The sequence below is a fragment of the Lemur catta genome, chromosome 5 (assembly GCF_020740605.2).
Source record: "Lemur catta isolate mLemCat1 chromosome 5, mLemCat1.pri, whole genome shotgun sequence".
Classification (NCBI taxonomy): domain Eukaryota; kingdom Metazoa; phylum Chordata; class Mammalia; order Primates; family Lemuridae; genus Lemur; species Lemur catta.
In genome coordinates this window covers 54,359,567-54,386,358 of record NC_059132.1, presented here as the reverse complement: position 1 = coordinate 54,386,358, position 26,792 = coordinate 54,359,567, and the positions used below count along the sequence as shown (strand labels likewise).

The following is a 26,792-nucleotide window of genomic DNA, read 5'->3' as shown; positions in this document are numbered from 1 at the left end:
GCTGCATCTGGTGGCAGGCTTTATAGTGGCAAGTGAGCATCTCAATTATAAAGCTGCATGTGGTGGCAGGCTGGCTGTAAGTCAGAATCCAACACTTCTTTTAGTCACATGTGGCCTGCCCATTATTTTATTTACCACTTCCGTCCATGCCTCTTTCACACACTGCACACCTGTCTCAGTCATAGTTTTGGTAAGTCCACAAGCTAACCCTGGCAAAAATGAGCAGAAGACAAACGTCACGGGAGAGCTTCTTTGAAAAGGGGGAAAGACCCAATGATAAGACAGTAGCAGACTCTAAGACTGCCAATGAAATGAAAGCTGCATTTAAAAGAAAATACCAAGAGTCCTCCTTAAATTCCATGTTCATTGCAACAGGTGATTCACATTCTCCAAGCCTGCTTTGTGTAATCTACGGCAACCAACTATCCAACAAAGCCATGGAACCTTCAAAACTGCTTCTCCACATGGCAATCAAGAACCCTTCGTTTAAAGACAAGGCTTTGTCCAGCCTGAGCAAGAGTGAGACCCCGTCTCTACTAAAAAAAAAAAAAAAAATAGAAAGAAATTATATGGCCAACTAAAAATATGTGTAGAAAAAATTAGCCGGGCATGGTGACATATGCCTGTAGTCCCAGCTACTTGGGAGGCTGAGGCAGTAGGATCACTTAAGCCGAGGAGTTTGAGGTTGCTGTGAGCTAGGCTGACGCCACGGCACTCACTCTAGCCTGGGCAGCAAAGTGAGACTCTGTCTCAAAATAAATAAATAAATAAATAAAAATAAAAAAAAAATAAAGACAAGGCTTTGGAGTTTTTCAAAAGAAAAAAATGTGAACACCACGTGCCCTTTAGAATATTGAACTGCATGTTCTGTCAATGTCCCGCACACCATCAGCAACCTCAGGGAATTACTAATGTGAGGGCATCACTAACAAGTAAATTGAAGGTGTCTTTTCAAGATTCTTCGGTTACATGCTGCCTTCCTGTTAGGTACTTTGGTTTTCATCCCATAATTGTATTGGAGCTTAAAGTTAGGTTTTAGGCATGTTTAACTTGTACTGACTTAAACATTTTTTTTTTTGAAAGGCAAGATCTTGCTCTGTCACCCCAGCTAGAGTGCCGTGGTGTGATTATAGCTCACTGGAGGCTTGAACTGCTGGGCTCAAGCAATCCTCCTGCCTCAGCCTCCAGAGTTAGCTGGGACTATAGGCATGCACAACCACACCTGGCTAATTTTTAAAATTTTTGTAGAGATGGGTCAGGCTGGCCTCCAACTCCAGACCATAAGTTCATCCTCCCACCCTGGCCTCCCAAAGTGCTGGGATTACAGGCATGAGCCACCACGCACAATCTAGCTAGGCTTTTAAGATTGAAATTGACTATTTGCTGAAGGGAAAAAATTGCATGGTTTTTTGAAAAGACAGGATTGAAAATTATATTCTCTTTCATAGTTTATGAACCATGGTGCTAGAGAATTATTATAAGGAGTAGATAGTTTTAGGAAAAGAGGAGTGGGATGACCATCTGATTTAAGAAGCTTCACTTTGGCTGTTGCAAGAACATTATCTGCTTGGCCTTTCGGTAGGCATCTTGCCAGTCCTTCATACCAGCTGTTAATTGTAGTCAACTATTTTGGAACATGAGGGTATTGTAATTAGAAGTGTAGAATACTGATTTGAGAATTGAAAACATCCCTAGATTTTTAGTAAAACCTAGAGTGCAAATAAAAGATAAGTGTCTCATATTTTAAGTGGGATAACAAGCTTTTACTAAATAAACTTGCCTCCTCAATATTACTTTTTATTAGTACTGATAATAAGAAAAAATATATAATTGCAAAATTATGAGAGATGACCTGAAATTAACTTGCTTTGTCCTCTTTGTCACAAAATGTTTATTTTATGATCATTAATCTCCTTTCCCCCACTGTACATTTCCCCAGGAAGCTTTGTGTTTTGGCATCCTTAATTGACATTGACAAAATAACAAGCCAGAAGGTTCCTGGAGGCTTGGACCTTTTGTGGCAGGATGAGCCATGGATCTCCGTCCTTTGATATGTGCTTTCCCCCTTTTCTCCTTTGCTAATAGAAGGGGAAATAACTACTCCTATGCTGGATAATTTTGAACTAAAGATCTCAAAAATCCATTATTTAATCTTTATCAATGGAGAAAAAATCATGTTAAGTGCTGTTATAAACTGATTCTTATATAAGATGTTCATAGCTGGCATTAAAATGCTCTCTGTTTTCTTATAAGTGTTTTGTTGCTTTAATAGTTTAAATTTTAGTAGGATTTTTTTTTAGCTGTTAATAGATAATATCAGAAATAACTAAAAATAGTTGCTTTAGACTAACATATTGGTAATTTAAGTAAAGCATAATTGATATGTGAGCATCCAGAAATACCATTCTGGGCATTTAAAGCACATAAATTTTTGTTATAATGTATGAGCAGTTTCCATTGAGAATTGATTATTTTAATTTTGCATTTTCTTGTTTTTCTACAGGAAGGAACTTGAAACGTTCAAAGGTAATTTTGTGTTTAATTCTTCACTTTAAAGTAGTTGAGAGTTAATTGATGTCAGATGTATTCTCTTGATGATGATGAAAGAACGCATTCCTTTTTTTAAACCACTTTACATCAAAAAGTAAAAGTTTGTTTAGTACTGTTTTTGTAGGCTTTACTTCATCACAAGTGGTTTTGACATTCTTTTTAGCAGATGTACCAAGTGAGAGTTTCTGCTAATGACCATGATAAGTAGTATGTTAGGAAGAAGACAGTACTACCTTTGAGGTTGGTGAGAATCGTAGCTTAAGACAATTCGGTTTCTGTTGTGCAGTCTGGGTCACGTGGAAAGGGGATAGTGACACAGAGCAAGATGTGCCTCTGTGTTGCCCTCACAGTCACTGCCAAGAGGCCTTCAATGCCAGGTCCTGCCCTGCCACTGTCTTGTGACTTTGGATAAGTCTCTACTTTTTCAGGCACAGTTACTTTCTCCATCTGTAAAGCTAGAGGCCCTGATAAAATACATTCTGAGATTCTAAAAGTACCCAGCCTTGCTTGTTAATTTTAGGGAATGGAGAATGATTCTTGGTCATGTTGACCCTTGCTGGTCATGCAGAAATGCCAGTGAGAAAAATAGAGAAAACCACAAACTTTCCAGCAGCTCAAGACTGTTGCAATTCGCCATTTTTCAATTACTCATGAACAATTGAGTAGTAGAAATCACTATTCTCAGAGGGACTCATTTCAATAACCAGGAAGACTTTTTGAATTACTTATTAAATCAGCTTCTGCTTTAATTGTCCTATGCTTGTTGTATTTCACATATAAACTAATATTGACCTTTTGATTTCCTGACTGATTAAAGATTTTCTAGTATATCATTTATAGTTGAATTGTTTATGTGTCTGATATGTTTAGATGTTTTAGAAAAAAGTGACTAATCCTCAAGGTAAAAGGTATAAAGGCTTATACCTACTACAGCTATAACTGAACAGCTTTGTTTGGGCTGGATTTCTCTCTGACCGACTACAGCTGTAGTATATGATTAAGTTAATGACCAGTTGGTTGAAGGTAAAGTTAAATGATCATGTGATGTAATGTATTATCATGGCTATCATTGTTCTTATTCTATTTGTGAACCACTACTGAAGTACATTATTTTCCATTAGTGGTTTAAAATAAGACTTGAAATCCTCATAAAAATGCTTTTTTCCTTCTCGTTCTTTCTTTTGGTTGACTAGTTTAGCATCTTCTTATATAACATTAAGAGATGGGAAAAAAACAATCAAGTTAATATTAAAAGACAGTCAGGGAGGCAGATTATGTAAAATGTCAGTTTTACTTGCATCTCAGTGCTGAGACATTCTCTTTTTTTAGTATGACAGTATTCACAAAAAAAGAAGAGAACAGCAGTTGCAAAAGGTTAGGTAGTGTTGCATGTTACCTGATAGAATAATTCAATTTAGGCTGAAATATTTTGTTTACACATCCCTAATTATGTACAACAATTAACAGCCCATCAGATCCACCCACAGGCCAATTAAAGATCTCAAATTTGAACAAATCCTAAATTGAGTATATCACATCCAAATTTTTAGTATGAATGTTCATTAAAAATTGTTTTTTCTTGAGTATTTTACTAATATTTCAAAAGCATGAGTAGCCATAACAAGAAAAACAGAAATTTAATGGCTTTTCCAGAGTATTAGTGGAGAAAAAGATTCTTTTTTTTTTTTTTTTTTTTGAGACATAATCTTGCTCTGTTGCCTAGGCTTAGAGTGCTGTGGAGTTAGCCTAGCTGACAGCAACCTCAAACTCCTGGGCTCAAGTGATCCTTTTGCCTCAGCCTCCCGAGTAGTTGAGACTATGGGGGCGTGCCACCACGCCCAGCTAATTTTTTCTATTTTTAGTAGGGCCAGGGTCTCGCTCATGCTCAGGGTGGTCTTGAACTCCTGAGCTCAAGCAATCCTCTTGCCTCGGCCTCCTAGAGTGCTAGGATTACAGGCATGAGCCACCTCACCTGGCCAGAAAAAAGAGATTTAAAAATTCATTCAAACGTATTGTAACAATTTATTTTTTGAATATTGCCTTTGTTTTTCCTTTTTAGGTTGCAGGAGAACAAAAGGTGTTACTTCCTCCAATTATTCAATTTATAGTTGTATTTAGAAGCTTTTTTCTAAATTTGGGAAAAACTAACTTTTGGGGACCCAAACACAAAGTTAGTAACCCTCAAAGTTAGTAATATAGACCAATATCATACACTGAGTTCTGGATTCTGCCTTCTGTACTCCATTGAGGTTAATGAGTTAAGTTCACCTTTCCCTTCTGCTACATATGGCAAAGCTCTACCAGATTATTAAAACCAGTTGTTGTTATTTTAATGTTGTCAGCAGGAAGGTTTTCTGTGTTCCCCAAATATTACATTCATTTAAACTTTTTAGTGGCAATCACTCGAATATTAGATAATATAAAAAGGAGAGTAGGATCATAAAAGTCCTAATTTTATATTTTTAATGGGGAAGGAATTCCATTATTGTAAGCACATGTAGAGTAAGTAAGCTTTCATAGTCCTTAAAAACATGAGAAATTGGCTGTGGTAGACATGTCTGTTTTTCAGGGATTATTAGTCATTTTTCCACTTTAAGTTTTAAAATAAGTTATCATTCCATGTATAAATCTTAAAATCACTCTTAAGATTTTTAAAGTATAAGTCTAGGAATATTGTGCCACTGACAAGAGTAGAGGTATTGAGATCTAGGGTTAGATATGATTCTTACCTCCATGAGATTCCTGCCTTGCATGGCTTTGAAATGTAGACTGGCTCTTTCACCTTCACCTGAGTGCCTCACCTGATTAACCATCATTCTCCATTGTCTCCATAAAATATAGAGCATACTGAATGCTTGTGGCTGGCAGGCTACTGGCCAGTACATCCACACACTTGTTTCTACCAGTGGAGTGGAATGCTTACCCAGAGTGAGTTGTGTTGGCTCCTATTGTGTTAGTTGTTATAATATGCAGTTTAATTAAATATTAGATCAATTGATGAAACCTCAGTGTTAAGGAGAACTATTTATAAGAAAATAAAGTTGACTGCTTTGGAAGACTTAATATAGGTAAATAGCTTTTAAAGATTGCTGCAAAAGTATAGTTAAGAATTAGAAAAGATTTGGGAAAGAAATAATAAAAACCCTGAAAGATTCTGTACACAAATTATTTTACACATCTTAAATTTCTGCTTTGCTTTAAAAAAAATAGACTGAATTTTTTTTTTTTTTTTGAGACAGAGTCTCGCTTTGTTGCCCGGGCTAGAGTGAGTGCGGTGGCATCAGCCTAGCTCACTGCAACCTCAAACTCCTGGGCTTAAGCGATCCTCCTGCCTCAGCCTCCTGAGTAGCTGGGACTATAGACATGAGCCACCATGCCCGGCTAATTTTTTCTATATAGATTTTTAGTTGGCCATATAATTTCTTTCTATTTTTAGTAGAGACGGGGTCTCGCTCTTGCTCAGGCTGGTCTTGAACTCCTGACCTCGAGCAATCCACCCGCCTCGGCCTCCCAGAGTGCTAGGATTACAGGCGTGAGCCACTGCGCCCGGCCTAGACTGAAAATTTTATTGTTGCAATGTGGGTGATTTATACAAGAATTTTCAATCAGTGGACCTATGCTCAAAGAATTTGTGAATAAAACTATGGTTATATTTAAAATTAAAGTGTTTGTATATGTGTTTTTAATGGATTCCTATGCTAATTGCTTTTTTAAAAATTAAACTACCAACATGGGATCCAATTGCTTCATATAGGAGGATGTCCACTGTAATCTCTTACTCAATGTGAAATTATCTGAGCATGTTAGAAATGTGATTAATAGTGTGAAAACATGTTAGGATTTAGGAGTTACCACTATCTTGGTGAATGTGGTCATCATGAGAGTATGTGGGAAAAGGCAGCTGAGGCCAGCTTCTCATGGTATGATCACAGTTAGGGTTTGGCTCTGGAAAGCAGAGCCAGTAGATGAGACAGGTCAGAGAAACAGCAGGAAGACCAAGGTAATTTAATGACAAAGAAGCCTAGAAAGGAGAAAGTGTAACGGAGAAGTGGTTATCGGTGATATAAGTAATGCAAAGAAGTTGTGCAGAATGAGGAAGTCCCCTTGGATTTGACAACGAATAGGTGACCTGAAAGAGCTGTTTGTAAAGGGAGATTGCTAATCATAAATGTATGAGGAGTTAGGAAATAAAGGTGGCATGAGCTAACTATTCTTTCATGAATGTAAGGAAAGAAATGAAAATATATCTTGAGATAGGATCAGGGTCAAGGTCAGGGGAAAAGGTAAAGTTGAAGGTGTTAAAGGAGTCGATTAAAATCCTAAAGAAGAGAGAAAGAAATGGTATCCAGATAGGTTATCCTTGGAGGGGATCCAGGGACATCTCTTTCCCTGAGACCTTAGAGAAGGGAAGGATGACTGGTAATACAGGAAAAAGTTGACATGGAGGGATGAAATAATGTTTTGAGAATTCATATTAAGGAAAGATAGTCCAAATTTTCAGGGCTGGGCTCAGACGTAGGAATAAAAACCAGAACAAATGTGCTTCAGTTAACACAAAGTTGGAAATGGGAAGAGCACATATGATGAGCCAGCAGGGCGTTGTAGCCATGGGTGCTAATGAGCGCATGGTTGAAATGATCGGCCGTGCAGTCCAGGCTGGAGAGGAGAGGCCTGACCAGGCCAGCAGCATAAGCAGGTGAGGAGGTGCAGGACGGTGACACCATAAAGGGGAAGAGCACTTTCAGTGGTTGAGGGTGGATCTTGTGATCAAAGAAGGAATTTCAGTTTGAGATCTTCAAGGTGGAGCAATATCCAGTGATGATGATGATAATGGCTAAATTTCAGTAAAAATAGAAGTCGCCACATCAAATAGGTCACCTGAATCAGAGAATTCTGAGAGTGTTAGGAGTATCATTTGTTTGGATGAGTCCTGGATGTGGATTATGCATATTGCTGGCTTGGCAGTCCTTAGCATGTTACAAATAATAGATGTTAAACTTGGATAGATTTTGTTTTTTCAATTCAAGGGTTAGCTTAACGTGTGGCAGCTATTCAGCCACCACTTGGCAATATGTAAGTGATAGAGAATCAGGTTGGATGATATGACTGTCCTCTGTCCTCAAACTAAAGGACTGTGGCAAAGCTTATAGAGAGGCAAATATATAATTTGAATACAATATAGAAATAATAAAAATAAGCACACTGAGTGAAAGTAATCAACTAGAGAGAGGCAATGACACTTGATCTGAGTGATGAGTACTCACTGGGCTTAAAAGGATGATAAGGACATTCCAGGAAGAGGAAAGAACAATTGCAAAGATGCAGAGATGTTTATTTTATTTCAGGAATACAAGTTAAAATTTAGTTTCTTTTTCACTGAAGAAACTACAAATAATTTGTGATGGCTAAAGCATATGGTGTGTGGGGTGAGGTGGTGAGGGATGAAGTTGGACACATAGGCAGGGAACAAATGACACACAGCCTTGTATGTCATGCACAGGAGTTTGGACATTTCTCTTTGGGCCGGTGGTGTCCAAAGAAGACTGTGACTATGCAAACCAATAGTACTGGAAAAGAAAACTGGAACTTTTATTTGGTTCTTTTTTTATATCATCCTTTTAAATGTCAATTTTGTGTCTATTATGTAATAAATTAGTACAGGAATTTATGTATATGATATGTGAATATTCACATTTGGGGGTGCATGTTAAAAGTTGTTGCTCTAGGTGGGGGTGCATGATCAGTAGAGCTTAGAGGTTACCGTTGAAGCAGATAGAAGCAGGATAAGGCATAGAAGAACCCAAAGAGTTTTTAATTAGGGTAGAAGGATCAGATTTGCATTTTAGAGTGAGTTTTCTGGGATTATATACAAGATAGACTGGAAAAGAGCAGGTCTAGACTGAAAGAGATTAGTTGGGAAACTATTAAAAAGATTTGAATTAAGGCAGTGGTAGAATGGAGAGAAAGACACAGATTCAAGAAACTAAGTAGGGAGAATAAAAAGAGTGTCACTAAATTGTTCCTTTTTTATTACTGAATTAATATTTTATTGTATGAATTTATCACATTTTGTTTTTCCACTCACCAATTGAGGACATCTGGATTGTTTCAAGTTTTGACTATTGGGAATAATCTGCTCTACACTTTCTCATGTAAATCCTCATGTAGACATGTTTTCATTTTGCTTGAGTATATAGCTAAGACTAGAATTTCTGGATCATGTGATAAGTTTATGTTTAACTTTTTAAGAAACTGCTAAATCATTTTCTAAAACAGCTATACCATTTTACGTTTCCATCACCAATGTATGACGTGTGCAGTTTTGCCTCATCCTTGACAACATTTGTTATTGTTAACTCTTACATTTTGGACTATGACCCATTTTGAATTAATTTTTGTGTTTGTATGAGGTAAGAGTCTAAGTTCATTTTTGTATATATTGATATCCAATTGTCTATCTCTTCTCATTGAATTGCTTTGGCACCTTTATAGGAAACCAGTGACCATAAATCTAAGAGGTTATTTCTGGACTGTCAGCTTGTTCCTTATTACCAGTACCACACTGCCTTGATTACTGTAGTTTTGTAGTAAGTTCTGAAATTGGGAAGTCTAAGTTCTCTAACTGTCATCTTTTTCAAAATTGGTTTGGCTATTTTAGGTTTGCATTTCCATATAAATTTTACAGTCATCATTTTGACAATTCTAACAACAAAAAAGCCTGTGAGACTTTGAAAGTGATTGTTGTGTTGCATCTGTAGATCAATTTGGGGATGATTACCATCCTAATTATACTGAGTCTTCTAATCCATGAATATGGAGTGTGTCCATGTTTATTTAAACCATCTTCAATTTTTCTCAGCATTTTGTTACTTTCAACATATAAGTCTTATACTTTTTTATTAAATTTATTCCCTAATAGTTATTGAGCAAATTCTGTCTTGGGCATGTTAAATTTGAGGTGTCTGTTAGACATTGTCAATAGAAGTATCCTGTGGGCTGTTGAACCTCAGGAGAAAGATCTGAGCTAGATCTGGGAGTAGCCAGTGCAGAGGTGGGAATGGAAGCCTTGGGTTGGGATGAAGTTGCTCCCAGAAGGCCGGCAGAGTAAAAAAAGACAACAATGAAGGCCGGGTGCGGTGGCTCACGCCTGTAATCCTAGCCCTCTGGGAGGCCGAGGCGGGTGGATCGCTCGAGGTCAGGAGTTCGAGACCAGCCTGAGCGAGACCCCGTCTCTACTAAAAATAGAAATAAACTATCTGGACAACTAAAAATATATATAGAAAAAATTAGCCGGGCATGGTGGCGCATGCCTGTAGTCCCAGCTACTCGGGAGGCTGAGGCAGTAGGATCGCTTAAGCCCAGGAGTTTGAGGTTGCTGTGAGCTAGGCTGACGCCACGGCACTCACTCTAGGCCGGGCAACACAGTGACACTCTGTCTCAAAAAAAAAAAAAAAAAGAAAAAGACAACAATGAATAGAAATCTAGGAAGCACCAACATTGACCAGACAGGCACAAGAGGAAAACTAGCTGTTTATAATGAAGGCTGAGAGCAATCAGCCACAGAGGTAGGGGAGAGTGTGGTGTCACTAGAAGGAGGATATTTCAAGGGAATGTCAGGAAGCAATGTCATATTACGAGGAGTGGGCAAATGGAAATATAGTCTGAGAAGGGTCATTTAATTTGGCAATTAAGACCTAATTGGTGGCCAGGCACAGTAGTTCACACCTATAATCCTAGCACTCTGGGAAGCTGAGGTAGGAGGATCACTTGAGGTCAGGAGTTTGAGACCAGCCTGAGCAAGAGTGAAACTCCGTCACTACTAAAAATAGAAAAAAAAAAAAAAAATTAGCCAGACGTTGGTCGTGTGTGCCTGTAATCCCAGCTACTTGGGAGGCTGAGGCAGAAGGATCGCTTGAGCCTGGGAGTTGTAGGTTGCAGTGAACTATGCTGATGCCACAGCACTCTAGCTGGGGCAACAGAGGGAGACTCTGTCTCAAAAAACAAACAAACAAACAAACAAAAAAACGGAGGAGGGCTAATTGGTGATCTTAATGGGGATGATTTCAGCAGCACGAATGTCTGTGTGTGGAGGTTGCAGGTAGAAACCAGATAGCAGAGGATTGGAATGAGTGGCATGTCCTGCCTTGTTCACCACCGTGACTGACCCTGGTGCTTAGTTAGCAACTTTGGTGCTTATTAGATATATGAATGAATAAGGAATTAGAGACAGTAGTTTCAAAAGCTAAGGGTAAGGGAATTTCCGAAGAGAGGTTAGAGGAGTGAGTTAGATTGAAGGAAGGTATTTGTTTTTAGTTTGAGAGAAACTTGAGTATATTTATATGAAAAAGGAAAAGAAGGAGAGGTTTGAAGTGAGAGAGTGGCTGATTAATGGAGCTGTGATTCAGAGGGGCTAGAGGGAGTGCGATTTAGAGCATACTGTTTTGAAAAAGGAAAGGACTGTGGACAAGTGCTTATAACTATTGGAATTATGGTGATTTAAGATACTTATTAAAATGTATATAGCACCTTCCAAGCCACTGGTTAGTGTTGCTGAATTTGAAGAAACCTTTAGGCTAAAGTTACATTTAAAATGAGGTGGGGGAAATTTAAAGATGCTTTATGTGTTATGCAATGAACTGTATCCTTAATTTTTATGTTATTACTTTCAGACAGCAAGATTTCTTCTCTCTTTTGGTGTGTTACTAATGTATCTTTGTGCCTGGATGATAAATTCAGATGGATTTAGTATATTTTTAGCCCCTCCCTCCCCCCATTTTGAGCAGCATTTGGTATGTTCCCAGATCGGTACATACATCTTTGTACACTAGAGCCCCTGAGAGCTTGCATTTTGCTTTTATAGAGGCAGTAGATTCCGATGTATGTCTGCTTAAGCCATCAGCAGAAAACTAACAGGCTTAATACAGTTTCTTTGGAAAAACCTGCTTCTGGCTTCAGCCTCACTTCCTTTGTTCTACATCCCAGAAGAGGCACATGAGGAAAGCTGCCTGGTGACTGGAGGCTTCACTTGACCATCACTGAGCTTCTGTTTACTTGTTCAGGTCTCACATCCATGTCATCTCCAGGACTCACCGAAAATAGTCAGAGGAATCCCTGTAGGTGGAACTGTATTTTATGTTTTTCCTTAGCTGCTTTTCTTTAAAATTTTAAACTCCATGCTTGGGTACATCGCTATATTTGCATGGTATGTAGATGATATATTATTAAAAAGCAGAAATTTCAACTTAATTTGAACCCTTTTGACATTTTAATGAGAGCATTATTAGTTTCTTTATATTAATATTACCAACAAGTGAGCATTACTAAATTAATATCTAAAACAGGTAAAAAAAAAAAAGGCTGCGTGGAAATCTAGGACTTTTGCTTTTATAATATGTGTCTTCTTATGCATGAGGTAAAATTCACTGAACAGATGTTTTTTATGAAGCAGCATTTATAAAGATACAATAAATATAAAATGCCAGGGAAGTAATGCTAGCTATTAGAATAATGAATCCAGTGCAACTCCATAAAACTGATTAAGCATCCCTTGCTACTAGTATGTTCATTTTCCAAGAAGCAGTTAATATGGTTAAATATTTGAGCCATATCCAAAGACAGTATAAAGTTAAAATTCATTCCATTTTACTATATGGGTTCGTCTAAAATGGCTGATTGTCAATATGGGTTTTGAAAATGTCATAAGGCTTCATACAGGCTAAAACATATATATTCTTTTCATAATTTTACAGAACTTCAGTGTACTCTTTATCATCTCTTGGCCAGAGGCCATGGTTTTAATGACATCTTCTTGTGGCATTTTTATGTATACATATGCAGGGATATTGAACTTGTGAAATTATACCTTGAAAATTAATTGTTCATTTTTTTGGTTGAGTAATTTATTATTCTATCTGTGAAGATAACTGAGGAATTATTTTAAATAGTTGCATTTTTAGAAATACTCTATTATGCTTTTAAGGTGGCATGTATTATGACATATATCATGCTCTGTCAGATGGAAACCACTTATTTTTAAATGGAAAAAAATGAAAGAAGTACATGTTATCCCTAATGTCTTACTCTACCAAGGTTATTTTGTTTTTTTAGATTACAAATTAGAATAAAGTATATCAAACTTTAATTAAAAGGAAAGTTCCTTCTTTTTCTCCCTCTCTCACATCCATGTTTGTATAGCGTAGCAAAACCTTTAAAGATCTTTAAGCTTAGATTAACTGAAGTAAAATGATAGCTCAGGAATTCATTATGAAATTGGAGCATTAAGGGAATGAAATTCTAACAAGAGGTATTACCACATTCTTCAGTATATGTTAAGTATTCAGGAAAAAACTGATAGTAATGTAGGGAGTGAGAACTTTAGTGTTTATTTTTAAAGTATTTATAGGGAATGTATAATAAAGGACATATATTCTCTTCTTTTGAGCATAGTATCTTAACATAGTGGTACTGAGGGTAAAGATCTGCATATAGCTATAATCTGGTATTAAATTTTAATATTTTAAATTATTTATCTAAGAAATTACTCCCTGAAAAATCTTGATTTATTAGGAGATACTGGCAAGATTTTTAAGTGTCTGCTTAGCTTTTTTCAAATCAGTATTTAACTGTATATTCATTTTTAAAAAGCTGGTTTATATTTATGTAACAGTGCTTAAATAAAGTTAGTTCCTATGTCCTTTAGTACAGAAATATTTATATCCTATTGTTAATTTTGGTTCTAAGTTTATTTTTAAGACCTAGTTGATTCTTTATTCTAATACCCTGTCATAAGATGTCATACTGGGCATGACCTGAAAGTCTCTAAGTGAAGCTTTATACTGAAAAGGAATTGGCATTCTCACAGCTTGTTTAGGTATTAAACTGCATAAAAATAGAGCCTTGAGATGAGAGTTGTGATGCTTAAATGTTACATTTCTGTGATTTCTTATTATGATTAATACCATTATATGATCAATAATTACAGCAATGGAGTATTTTAGAAATGGATCAGGACAACTTTTTGTTGTCTGTCATGTATGTTTGGTATCATGAATAAATACAGCTTATCTACTCCTTTGCTGGAACGCGGTATAAACTTGACAGCAAAAATTATATCTTTCAGAAAACTAAATTTCAGTACCAGAAAAAGAGTTCTATGAAGATTTTAGCTGTCCGGCTCAAAAAAGAAGTTTTGTCTGTTGAATTGATATGGAACTTCATAATTTTGTCTTAGCTTTTTGGAGGTTTATGCCGGAAAATAACCTGTGGGCTCTCACAGCTCTGCTGACTAAACCGTTGAGGGCAACTGATGGAGTTTGTACCTTCTCAGAAGACTGGTAGTTGCCTAATGGTTTTAAAGACTTCCAGGGCAAGGGAGAAGTCACGTGGCCAATTGAGCTGAGAAACTCCCACTCCTACTTAAATATTCATCTGGCTTTCCCTGTAGAGGTATGTTTGCACCGTGAATACAAGTATGTGAAATTTGGTTAATTTAATTATATTTGAGAAATAAAACAGTGTTTACCCTAAAGTAGGGGAAATAACTAAAGAAAAATTTGGAACAATACTGAGCTATTTAATTTCCTTTTCTGTTTTTCTTAAGGATTAAAGTATTTGTACAAGATAAGAAAGATTAGCATAGTATATGTAATAATATGCTATTAACTTCCAAGTCTCTAATTCCAGTTTAGAAAACTCGTGAAATAATTACTCTGGTAGATAAGATGGAATTGAACACTCAGAAACTTATTAGGTGAAGATGGTTCATCAGTTCTAATTATGTTTATTTTTAATTGGAAAGTAAAAATATTTGTGATAAGAATTGTCACAGTCATTTCAATGAAGTGATCAAACAATAAATAACATTTGAATATATCAGCTTGCCATCAGAATTTTTTTCTTTCTTTTGTTGAGTAAAATTTATGGGGCACAGAATATCAGTCTTACAACTATAGGTCTGTGAGAATAATCCTGTTATTTCTATTAAAATTATTATAAATCAGAGAAAGAAGGAAACTACTACTTATTAAACATTTATAACGTGTTAGCTGTGTGTGTTGCGTATGGTAGTTAGTACCACAATATTTCAATTAGTATCACAACAACCTTGTGAGCTGAGAAATTTGAGACCCAGAGGGTTAAAAAAGACACACAGCTAGGAAGCATTTCAGCAGAGATTTAAACCCAGAAGCGTCTGTGCTCAAAACTTGTGTTTTTCGCACTTTGCCACAGTGATTCCTGGGAAGAGCTGAAAAGTAAACAATAAAATTTAGACAAATTTTTAGTTTCCTTAGTGTTCAGTTTTCTTTATGTATTGCATTTGTATCTAGTCCCTTTCTCCCATTTGCTTTCTGTATCACAAACTTTAATAGTTGAGTAGCTTATTGCGATTTCATCTTTATTAATATTTTATCTGTTTCCTGGTCTTGATGTGTAGCTCTCCTTTAGTTATACCAGGCTATTTTAAAAACAAAAACAGAAACCCAATGTTTTTAAAAAAAATAAACAAATTATTTAAAAACTGATTTGTGTTGTAGACCCCTGGAAAGATTCCTCTAAATTTAGGATATGGGTTGAGGCTCAGAGCAGGACTGGAAGAGACAGGTAAGGCCTCCAGAGCCCCTCCCCACACTGTCCAAGTCAGACGTGAAATGTCTGACTGTTCTTAAAATGAAGTCTTCTCTATTTCAGATACTAATTTCTGAGTAACAGTTTTTCATGTCACCTTTTTTGTACTCCTAGCCTCTTATCTTAGGAGAACCTTCTAAGTCTTATCATCCAACACCCTGTCCTATGCACAATGCCTTTTTGAGCACTTCTGAGGATGTTTATTATCTAGAGTGTATCTAACAGTCCTTATTCTCCGCTGACTTCCTTGAGTTTTGAGGTCATAGTTCCCTCAACCTTTTCTTATTATAGTAGCTGAGTGTAGGTCCTTTATTCTCCTGGTCACCCTTGTTTGGACACATTCTGGTTTTCAAGTTCCCCTTATAAAAATGGTGTTTGGACCTGCACAGTCTTCTGGAAATGGTGACTCTTATTACCATAGCTTTTTAATAGGTCATTAAATATGAAATGTCCGATTTTGAATCAAAAGTGTAGTATATTTTATCTCAGACAAGAATGTGCCTAAACTGTCTACACAGTTTCACCATCTTAACAGTAGCTTGTTTATGCCAGCAGTGAAGAAACCTGGAGAGCAAGTGGCAGTGAAATTGAGAAAGGCGTTTTCCTCAGCTTGTTGAGAATTGAATATTTTTCCTTGCAAGAAGTGGTCCAAAGCCTGGAAGAAGTGGTAGTCAGTTGGTGCAAGGTCTGGTGAATATGGTGAATGACAGAGTTTCCAAGTCCAGCCTCTCTAGTTTGAGCAGTGTTGTTTGTGCGACATGTGGTCAAGTGTTGTCTTGCAAGAAAATTGGCCTGTCTCTGTTGACCAGTCTTGGCTGCTTAATCACAAGTATCTTCATCATTTTGTCCAACTGGTTGCAGTAGACATCTGTTGTAATCAGTTGACCAGGTTTCATAAAGCTGTAGTAGATAATACCAGCACTAGACCACCAAACAGACACCATTAGCCTTTGTTGAATGAATATTTGGTTTTGGACTATGTTTCAGTACTCCATCTTTATCCAACCATTGTGCCAACTGCTTGTGATTGTCAAAAAGAATCAATTTTTCATCACATGTAACAATGCGGTGTAGAAATGGTTCACTTTTATGTTGTGACAGCAAAGAAAGGCAAACTTACAGACGATTTCTCTTCTGATACTCGTTTAATTCATGTGAAACCCATCTATCCAGCTTCTTTACCTTGACTATTTGTTTCAAATGGTTCGATTTGTCAGAATAGTAATGTCAAACCTTGCTGCTAATTCACATGTAGGTTGAGATGGATGTGCTTCCACTATAGCTTTCATCTCATCATTATCGACTTTGGTCTAAGGTCACCCACGTAGCTCATTTTCAGGATTCAAATCACCAGAACGGAACTTCTCAAACCATCAACGTACTGTGCGTTCATCAGCCATGTCCTTCCCAAACACTTCATTGATATTTTGAGCTGTCTGTGCAGCATTGGTTCCACGACAGAACTCATATTTGAAAATAACACGAATTTTTAACTTATCTATCCATGGTTTCACAAAAATTGCTCTAAAAAAAAATTTGAGGGAACCGGGTGCAGTGGCTCACACCTGTAATCCTAGCACTTTGGGAGGCTGAGGCAGGAGGATTGCTTGAGCTCAAGAGTTTGAGATCAGCCTGAGCAAGAGTGAGACCCCCGTCTCTACTAAAAATAGAAAAATTAGCTGGGTGTCATGGCATGTGCCTGTAGACCTAGCTACTTCGGAGACTGAGGCAGGAGGATCACTTGAGCCCAGGAGTTTGAGGTTGCAGTAGGCTATGATGATGCCATTGCACTGTAGCCAGGGTGACAGAGTGAGAATAATCCGTCTTTAAAACAAATTTTGAAAGATAATCACAAGCCAGAACGTATGTTTGCAAGACCGAGGATGTGCCTTCACAATAAAATAAAACAAGAAGTGTCAAAGTGAAATGTCAGAGATACCAAGTGTCAATACTTAAGGAAATTGGACATTTCATACTTAATAACCTAATACTTTTTCTGCTGGTTAGCTCATGTTTAACCAAATGCCCAGTCTTTTTAACATGAAAGATCCTTAATGAACATGAAAGTATCCTTAACTTTTATTTTTAAAAATAACTGTAAAAGCAATGGATCCCAATTGAAGACAATTAGGAAAATACAAAAATCTGCCAGGAAAAAAATTAAAATCCCTAGTTTGAGATAATCTCAAACATTTGAGGTTTATATACACATACATACTAGACATAAAAAGTTGGCATAGCATACAAACAATTTTGCTCCCTGTTTTTTCATCTTATGAGTATTGCCCTATGTTGTTAACATATTGTTTTTGAATTTTTGAAAAATACTGTTTTCCTATTGTTGGAAATTTAGATAGTTGTCAGTTTTACACTAATTGTTATATAACTTATGCTATAATAAGCATCTCTATACATAGTTTCTTAGCGTCACAGTCTTTTAGGGTCTAAGAGTATTATATTTTTTAAGGCTCTTGGTGTGTGTTGACTGTTAGCTTGTTCAAAATGTTATGCCAGTTCATTAGCAGTGTAAGTGACTGATCTGTTTCACGAACCCTCACCTGAGAATTTTTTTCTGGTCTTTACTAACATGACAGCAAAAATAAAATTTGATTATTGTTTGAGATGTGGCAGTCAGATGAAATGTGATTTATTAGCTTTTAATTGTTGTGAACTGTTTATGCCTCTGGCTGCTTTCAGTTGGGGTTTTAATGTACTTACAAATTTGAATGAGGGTGTTAACATATTAAGGATATCAAATCATCATATTTATTGCAGATATTTTTCTTCAGCTAATTATTTGCCTTTTAATTTTGTTTGCTTTTTTATTACCCACAGGAGTTTAATATTTTTTGTATTCAATTTTTTTTGCTTTTACTATTTTAATTTACATATAATTATACATATTTATGGAGTACAGTGTGATATTTCAATACATGTATGTAAGGTGTAATGATCAAATCAGGGTCATTAGCTTATCCATCTCCTCAAACATGTATCATTACTTTGTTTTGGGAACATTCAAAATCCACTCTTCTAGCTCTTTGAAAATATACAATAAATTGTTACTTATAGTCACTCTTCAGTGGTATGGAGCACTAGAAATTATTCTTCTTGTCTCGCTGTAATTTTGTATCCATTTACCAATCTCCGACTACCCCTCCCACCCACCTCTTCCAGCCTCTAATAACCACTATTCTACTGTCTACTTCTATGAGATCAACTCCACCCCCCCTTTTTTTGGGGGGGGACAGGCTCTCACTCTGCTACCCAGGCTGGAATGTAGTGGCTCAGTCATAGCTCACTGTAACCTTGAACTCCTCCTGCCTGGGCCTCCCCAGACTCTGGGATCACAGGCGTGAGCCACCATGCCTGGCTATGACATATACTGTTTTAGTTTCCACTCATGAGAGTATGCAGTGTTTGTCTTTCTGGGCCTGGCTTATTTTGCATAACAAAATGTCCCCCATGCTCATCCATGTTGCCAAAAATCATAAGATTTCATTCTTTTTTAGCACTAAATAGTGTTCTATTGGTCATATATAACACATTTTCTTTATCCTTTCATCTGTTGATAGACACTTAGTTGATTCCATCTTGGCTATTGTGAATAGTACTGCAATAAACATGGGGTACAGATGTCTTTTTGACATACTGATTTCCTTTACTTAAGATATATACCTCACAGTGGGATTGCTGGATCATATGATAGTTCTATTTTTAGTTTTGGGGGGAACCTCTATACTGTTTTCCATAAGGTCTGTGCTAATTTACATTCCCACCAACGTTGTATTAGAGTTCTCCATTCTCTACATTTTCACCAACACTTGTCTTTTTGAGAATAGCCGTTCTAACTGAGGTGAGACGATAACTCATTGTGGTTTTGATTTGCACTTCCCTGATGATTAGTGATGTTGAGCATTTTTTCATACACCTGTTTGCCATCAAATGAATATTTTTCAGTGATATCTTCCATTGCTTTTATGTGTAGAAAGTTCCCTCTCAGTCCTAAGAAATAAATGTTAATTTGTAAGTAATTTCTTCCAGATTTTATTCTAGTCTCATTTTTACTTGTTATTAATATTTTAACTCTAATTAATCTAGAACTTATTTTGATGTTACAGCATGAAGTGACCACACAACTTTTTGCCATATAGGTAATTAGTTTTTCTAGTATTGTTTAATAACCCCTGCAGTTCTCTCCGTCTGTTGTTGGCAAAATTTAATTGGTTAAATTCAATCCTGCCTGCATGGTGCCTGCACCTGAGCAGCTGACTGTGGCTGGGAGGAAACACACACCCTTTCCTGCGGTCTCACTTTCGATGTTATTCACGGTTCACCAGAGAGCCTGGAGCCCAGGCTGGCAGTCCCAGTGCCTTTCTCTCTTTTCTCACACTGCCGACATCCCTTCCCTGCTGCTGTTCCTGATTGATTTTCTCTGATTTCACTGAGGAACTGGAAGCATCAGAAGAGAACAGCTCTGTGCCTCCACTACTGCTCCATTTACCCCGTGTCAGCTTGTTTGGGTTTCCTCTCTGGCCCTATGGCGACTGTCCCCACTTCCAAAGCAAGCCCCTCCATGTGGGCACTGGGTCCCCTCGTCCTCTCCTGCTTAAAGGCTTTGCTCTGGCAGCGTTTCCCCCTCTCTCCTGCACTGTCCATGCTCACATCTCTGTGGAATCGATCCCAGTGATTATTATTACTGTCCCCAAAATCCACTGTTTTTCTCCTCAGTCTCCTCCGCCTCATCATCCTCTCTACTCGCCCACCCGAGATGTTGATGTGCTTCTGGACTTAATTACCAGGCCTTGTCTCTCCTCTGGTCTTATCCATTCCCCAGGCTTTAAATACCACCTGATGCTAATGACTTCCAGATTAAAGGGCTTCCATCCTCACCTCTTCTCTGTTTCATTAGATGGTACCAGCATTCATCCCGGGCTTAGGCCAGAATAGACAACAACGAAAATTGCTGCAACCTCAAACTTCTGGGCTCGAGTGATCCTTCTGCCTCAGCCTCTCAAAGTGCTTAGGCATGTACCACCAGGCGTGGCCCTTCTTATCCCTTGAAAGCATGTGCTTTCCCCTGGATTCTGCTTCATAGCACCCTTAGCTACCTCCCACATCTCGTTCATCACATTAAATTGTGGTTATCTGCACAGTGTTTTTTCCCTCCATGAGTAGACTATGAGGTCCTTGAGGACAAAGGTATTGTTATAGCCATCTGTGTAGGCCTCACGCCTGGCTCAGGCCCCCACACAGTAGGGACTCAGAGGATAAATGGCAGTTGGATGACAGGACTCTGCCAAGTGAGGCACACGTGCAGACAGAGAAGAGTGGCAGGTCTCTGGGCTCACAGTTACTGCAGCAGATTAACCTGTCACGGAACACCCTTAGACATGGCACCAGTGGCAGAGGTGGATGAAGAAAGGAGGCAAGGGTTCTGGAGGTTGCTGGAAAGGGCCAGGGAAGGTGGCTGAGCTGCAAGTTTGTCCTGCCTTGTCCACTGCCGTCACTAACTTTATTTCTGCAGACGTTGTGTCCTGGAATGCAGGTACAGGTGAAGCCTCCCATTAGATGAGGAAGTCCCAAGCAGGAGCATTAAAACACACAGAGTTTAATTAGAGGAAAATGTAAGGAAATGAAAAGATGGGGTAAAACAGTGCGTTTCTATTTGCAGTGAGCTGGGGGACTAGAACAGAGGGAGATGACAGGACAGAAGAAGGGTTTGAGGTGGGTTGAAGCTGGCCATCTGTATGCATACTGCGTGGCCAAGTCGAATAATACTTGTTTTTTACATTGAAGTGTTCGGGGCTGTGTTTCCAAAGTTTCTGCTATTTGCAGGACTTGAGGGTTAAAAAATAAAAATACATAACGTGCTCCCTCTGAAAGCATGAGGTACACCCATTGTAGCGCTTACCGAAGAGAATAGAGCTGCCAAAATTTTCTTCTGTACTGAAAACTTTAAGGACATACAATTTGTCGAGTTGATCTTGGACCAGACACTTTTTTGGAAAGTGTTTTTCTCATTGATCTATAATAAGGCTCAAAAAGAAAATGTATGTCATACTGAAAGTTACTTTTGACTGCCAGGCCTGACAACCTTGATAGCCAGCCACTTTTCCTTTTCCTCCTTTTCTGGGGACACTTTTTAGCAGTGACATTTTCCTGCTACTTTTGATAATTCCACTGTTTGTGCCTTTGTGAGATGAAATACTAAAATGTCAGTTACAATTGGAAATGTTGCCATAAAATTACAGAGCAATAGTTCTGTGGGCTCCTGCCCATTCGAGTGACTTTGGAGAACAGTGGCAGCATCGTAGCGGGTGAGTGAGTGAGTTGGTTTTCTTTTTTGCTTTCTGGTTTCTCTCATGTCCAGTCTTTTCTCAGATTGCCCCATCTCAGCATCAGTAATTACCTCCAGAGGATTTTGTAGTGTATTACACTCTAAATAAAAATGTTTTGTTTCCTCAGGCCTGTGTTATACAGGTCTATATTACTGTACACCTTTTTCCCCCCTTCAGATTTATTGCTGAAAAATAGCCCAAAGTTTAAAAAAATGGTTTTCAAGAAAGTTACATGAAAATGTTCCTCTCCATGGCTGATTTGGTTTCTATAAAAAGAATAAAAAGTGAAAACATTGTTTTCTGGAATAGGACAGTTGGGCTAGCATGGCAACATTATGTGCTTTGTAGTCAGAGAGCATCTAGCAGAAAAATTTGTTTATATTTATAAAATAAATGTTTTCAGTTTTCTATTCAGAAAAATTAGTACTAATAACACCATGGTAGAAAACGTTCGACTATGTCAGAATCTTCTTAACTCTTCTCTTAGAGTTGTGTTGAGTAGGACTAGGAAACTGGGGATGCTCCGTTTTGACAGGAATGTTAGGGGGTCTTACCACTAGCTAGTAGGTTTGTTTTTGTTTTGTTTTGTTTCGTTTAAACGTCCAAGTAACTCCAAAGAAACTCTTCCTTTGAATTGTTAGGCACTTCACTACCCACCTCCTCCTCCCCAAGAAACATTTTTTGAGCATTTGTGTGGAACAGCTTGCTGAGGACAGTGCTCTGTGTGCAGGAGGATGTTTATTTCTGTGCACATTGGAGAGCGTGACAATAGGTTCACTTCTATTACTAATAATTTTGGTTAAAACCATATGCCTAGAATGGACTGAAATGTATACAAGGCATCCAAAATTATATGGCTGATAGATCCTGAGTGTTCATCTTCAGTCCTGAGAACCTTGATGGCTGTCTCACGGGGCAGTGCGTCCTTCTCTTGGCGTGCTGCTTAGCCTCACTTACTTTTGTCTGTCTAGGGAGCCTCCTTTCCCCTAGACAACTTCTTCATGTCTTGAAATCCGGTGATCCATCCAGGGATCCATGCATTTCCTGGTCTTGCCATCTTCCCTAGCCAGTGCTCAGGATTAAGATGAATAAGGAGGTGTTTCCTTATTTCCACCAGTGTTTGGATCTCTACAGCTGTTGTACCTCTTGGCACACAGCAGGCCCTCAGCCAGTGCTTGTGGAAGGGAGAGAGGAAATAAGCTATTCATTTATGCAGTCTCTACATTTTCTCCTTGTAACTTTTTACTTGTGGTGATCAGAGAACCCACCTGGGGTTCTGGTTTGTGCTCAGATTAATGTATGTGTTCAGGTTCCGAAGGTGTGGGCATCTCTAGAGACAAAATATCTTTGCACCTTTTGAATACTTAGCCATCTAGATTTATTGTCTTTCCGTTAAAGATCTTTAACAATAAGAGCAGAGATTCTCCTTTGGTTTTGAAAATAATGCTGGGAATGCATATTAACTGCATGTAGCAAAAGAAAATGTTTGTAGAATGACCATACCCTGTTTTTCATTTTTAAGAATTTTCCAGTTGACTCTGCAGTAATTTATATAAGGGCATTAGAGTTGATTAGCCCCAGAGATGTTATCGATTTGATAAATCAAATTCTTTTTTTTTTTTTTTTTTTTGAGACAGAGTCTCGCTTTGTTGCCCAGGCTGGAATGAGTGCTGTGGCGTCAGCCTAGCTCACAGCAACCTCAAACTCCTGGGCTTGAGCGATCCTACTGCCTCAGCCTCCTGAGTAGCTGGGACTACACGCATGCGCTACCATGCCCGGCTAATTTTTTTCTATATATAATTTTAGTTGGCCAGATAATTTCTTTCTATTTTTAGTAGAGACAGGGTCTCTCTCTTAGGCTGGGCTTGAACTCCTGACCTCAAGCGATCCACCTGCCTCGGCCTCCCAGGGTGTTAGGATTACAGGCGTGAGCCACCGCACCCGGCCCAAATTCTTGAGTTTAAAATGATCTGTCCTAGGCCGGGCGCGGTGGCTCACGCCTGTAATCCTAGCCCTCTGGGAGGCCGGGTGGATCTCTCGAGGTCAGGAGTTCGAGACCAGCCTGAGCAAGAGCGAGACCCCGTCTCTACTAAAAATAGAAAGAAATTATATGGCCAACTAAAAATATATAGCAAAAAATCAGCCGGGCATGGTGGCACATGCCTGTAGTCCCAGCTACTTGGGAGGCTGAGGCAGTAGGATCGCTTAAGCCCAGGAGTTTGAGGTTGCTGTGAGCGAGGCTGACGCCACGGCACTCACTCTAGCCTGGGCAACAAAGTGAGACTCTGTCTCAAAAAAAAAAAAAAAAAAAAATTAAAATGATCTGTCCTGTAATTTTCTCTTAACATATATCATGTATTAAAAATTTCTTACATGGTTGGCCAGGCGTGGTGGCTCACACCTGTAATCCTAGCACTCTGGGAGGCTGAGGCAGGAGGATGGCTTGAGATCAGGAGTTCAAGACCAACCTGAGCAAGAGAGAGACCTGGTCTCTACCAAAAATAGAAAAATTAGTTGGGCATGGTGGCATGTGCCTATAGTCCCAGCTACTCGGGAGGCAGGAGGATGACTTGAGCCCAGGACTTTGAGGTTGCAGTGAGCTGTGATAATACCACTGCACTCTAGCTCCAGTAAGAGAATGAGACTCTGTCTCAAAAAAAAAAAAAAAAAAATTCCTAGATGGTGATGAAGATGGAAAAGAACAATGTCCACTTTAGTGAATTAATGTTGATCATTATAATTTTCATAATTTTGATACTGAAGACTAGACTACAAAATATAGCTGGAAAAATAGTGTAGGTGACAATAGTAACTTTGCTCCTATTTAGAGGATATACACAGCTTAATCCTTAAACCACATGTTTCAGGTTGACCCAAGTATATATGTAGGGATTAAGCAGTGCAGCAGGTGATTATACACATGGACTCTGGAGCCAGCCGGGAGTGCTGAAATGCTAGCTCAGGTGTTGCCTAACCTCTTTGAGCCTCCCTTTCCTCTCAGGAAAATGAAGACGATAACAGGACCTCCATCCTTGAACTGCTGTGAGGACTGAGTTGATACACGTAAAGCGCTTACAGCAGGGCCTGGTATTTATGTAGAATTGCTGTATACAGGAGTGAGCTACTATTACTACAGAGACAAGGCAAACGGGTTAAGTGACTTGTTTTCCATTATTTGGTTTCTCTGTCTTGTAAGACGTAAAGATACAGGACCAACAGAAAAATCAAGTCTAAACGCCCCCAGGTTACAGAGCTATTTCCTCAACATGATAAATATGGAGGGGTAAGTCTGCTGCAACAGTTAAAAGAAGGGTGTCACACAGGCTGCTGAAAACAAGCTCAGCACACTGGCGTGTCATCCCTTACAGCTGTATGTCCTTGGGCAAATAACCTCTGAGTGTACTTGTCCGTCTATAACATGCGAATAATAGTAGTACCTACTTCATAGGACTTTTGTGAGAATAAATGAAATAATAACAATGCCAACTGTATAATAAATATGGAATAAATGTTAAGGTCTATGTAATTATGTGTTCATGCTAATTAGAATTCTTATCGATGGGACTCCTAACTCCATTTTTTGGTTAGCCATAGGCTGTCTCTTTCTTTAATGAAAATAATGGCAAAGCTCTAGAAATTAAGGTAATTGTTCACATGCATATGTTAATTGGCTATTTTTATCATAAATGTATCTTCAGAACTCAAACTTTGGTTCAGAAACAGTTTGTTAACAAACATAAAATTAAAATAATTTTTGAAAAAGTCTTACAATATGAAAAAATCTTAAAATACTTAGAGTTTTAGGATAAACTACTAATTTTCAGACTTGTAGATGTATTTATTCTCTTATTCCTCAAATGTTTGCTTTGCACATGCTAAGTCTAAATGCAGGTGATAAGGAGGAATAAAACCAAATGTCTACCCCCCAAGAAGGTCAACAGTCACAGTGCCAAGAGTTGACCCCCAGGGCTAGCATGGCTGACGTGTGGTTACAGGGAAAGCCAGAAGTGGACCAGTGCCCAGAGGAAGAGCCTTTGGCATCCTTGCAATTGTATGGCACTAACTAAACCTGTGGGATCCTGCGCTTCTGTCTTGTGAATATACAAGTATCTTGAAAAAGATCCTACTTGGCTATTAAAACCCCAGGAGCAGTGGTTGTAGTGAAACTAAGAGAGAGAGGGAGAGAAGAACAGAAGGAGGGAAAATTCTTCAAGGATCAGTGGTTTACAGTCTTTAAAGAGATTAATGTGAGATTTAATGTGACAGGTAGTATACTTTTTCAGTCTTTTAATTGAGATTGACAGGTCTTTGAATAAAGTTGAACTGTGACTAGCTGAAATCTCTTCTTTGATCTAGTAGACAGTTAAAAGCATTATGTTTTATCTCCTTTTTTTGTTATAGAAGTTTTCAAATATGTACAGAAATAGAATAAGTAGTATAATGAACCTCCACGTCCCCATCACCCACTTCCACAGTCGACACACAGCCAGTCTCAGGTTGTCTGGGCCCCTGCCCATGCCCTCCTCACTGCCTTACTTTAAAAGCAGATTCCATATGTCATGTCATTTCCTCCGTAAATATCTCATGTATACCTCTAAAAAATAAGACTATTTTAAGTGTAACCCTGATACCATTATTAGTCCTAAAAAGAATATGGTAATTATTATAATTCCTTAATACCATTAAGGTAGATATTTTAATGTTGGTTTGTTAGATTAATGAGTGAAATAGATGTTAAACCATGTGTTATATTTCTGTAATACCTAGTTTACTAATTTCTGGTTTATTAAGAGTGTAGTTTTGAATTACTGTTTATTTGCCTATTGTCTAATATTCAGTTAACAAACTGCCATAGTTCACATTCAAATGTTATTCAAATGTTGTTATTTATCAGAAACTTTTACCCCTTTTAAGTGAAAATTTACAAAAAGCTGTGAGTATAATTAGCTTATTTTTAAGCACTTCCAAAAAGAACAGTAATAACTTTAAAAAGTAAAGTGTTTACTCTGCAAACAGAATCGGCATGTCTTATGGATCTGCTGGAAGAGGAAAGAATTTGATTTTTTATCTGCCAGTGAGTTCCCTGGTTTAGAAGGTGGAGTTTTTGATGCTTGCCCAGAAAGGAAGAGGGGAAGGTGCAGAAATAGGGCATTGTTATGGTAGGTAGTTCATTGTTCTTACATCGGCTGACAAAATAACAACATATTTTCAGGTTCCTCTTCTTGTCCTCCTTTTGTTCTCTTGATCAGCAAGGTTAGGCTAATGAGCAGAACTATT

The 26,792-nt window shown here is 38.1% G+C and overlaps 1 protein-coding gene across 2 annotated transcripts in view; it reads left to right on the top strand.

Annotated features, from left to right (window-relative positions):
• DTNBP1 (dystrobrevin binding protein 1) overlaps window positions 1-26,792 on the top strand; it is a 129,026-nt gene that overhangs the window by 67,815 nt on the left and 34,419 nt on the right. For both annotated transcript variants that reach the window (XM_045551829.1, XM_045551830.1), the window contains exon 7: window positions 2,504-2,526. In XM_045551829.1, coding sequence (XP_045407785.1) covers window positions 2,504-2,526 — 23 coding nt within the window. The remainder of the gene's footprint in view (window positions 1-2,503; window positions 2,527-26,792) is intronic.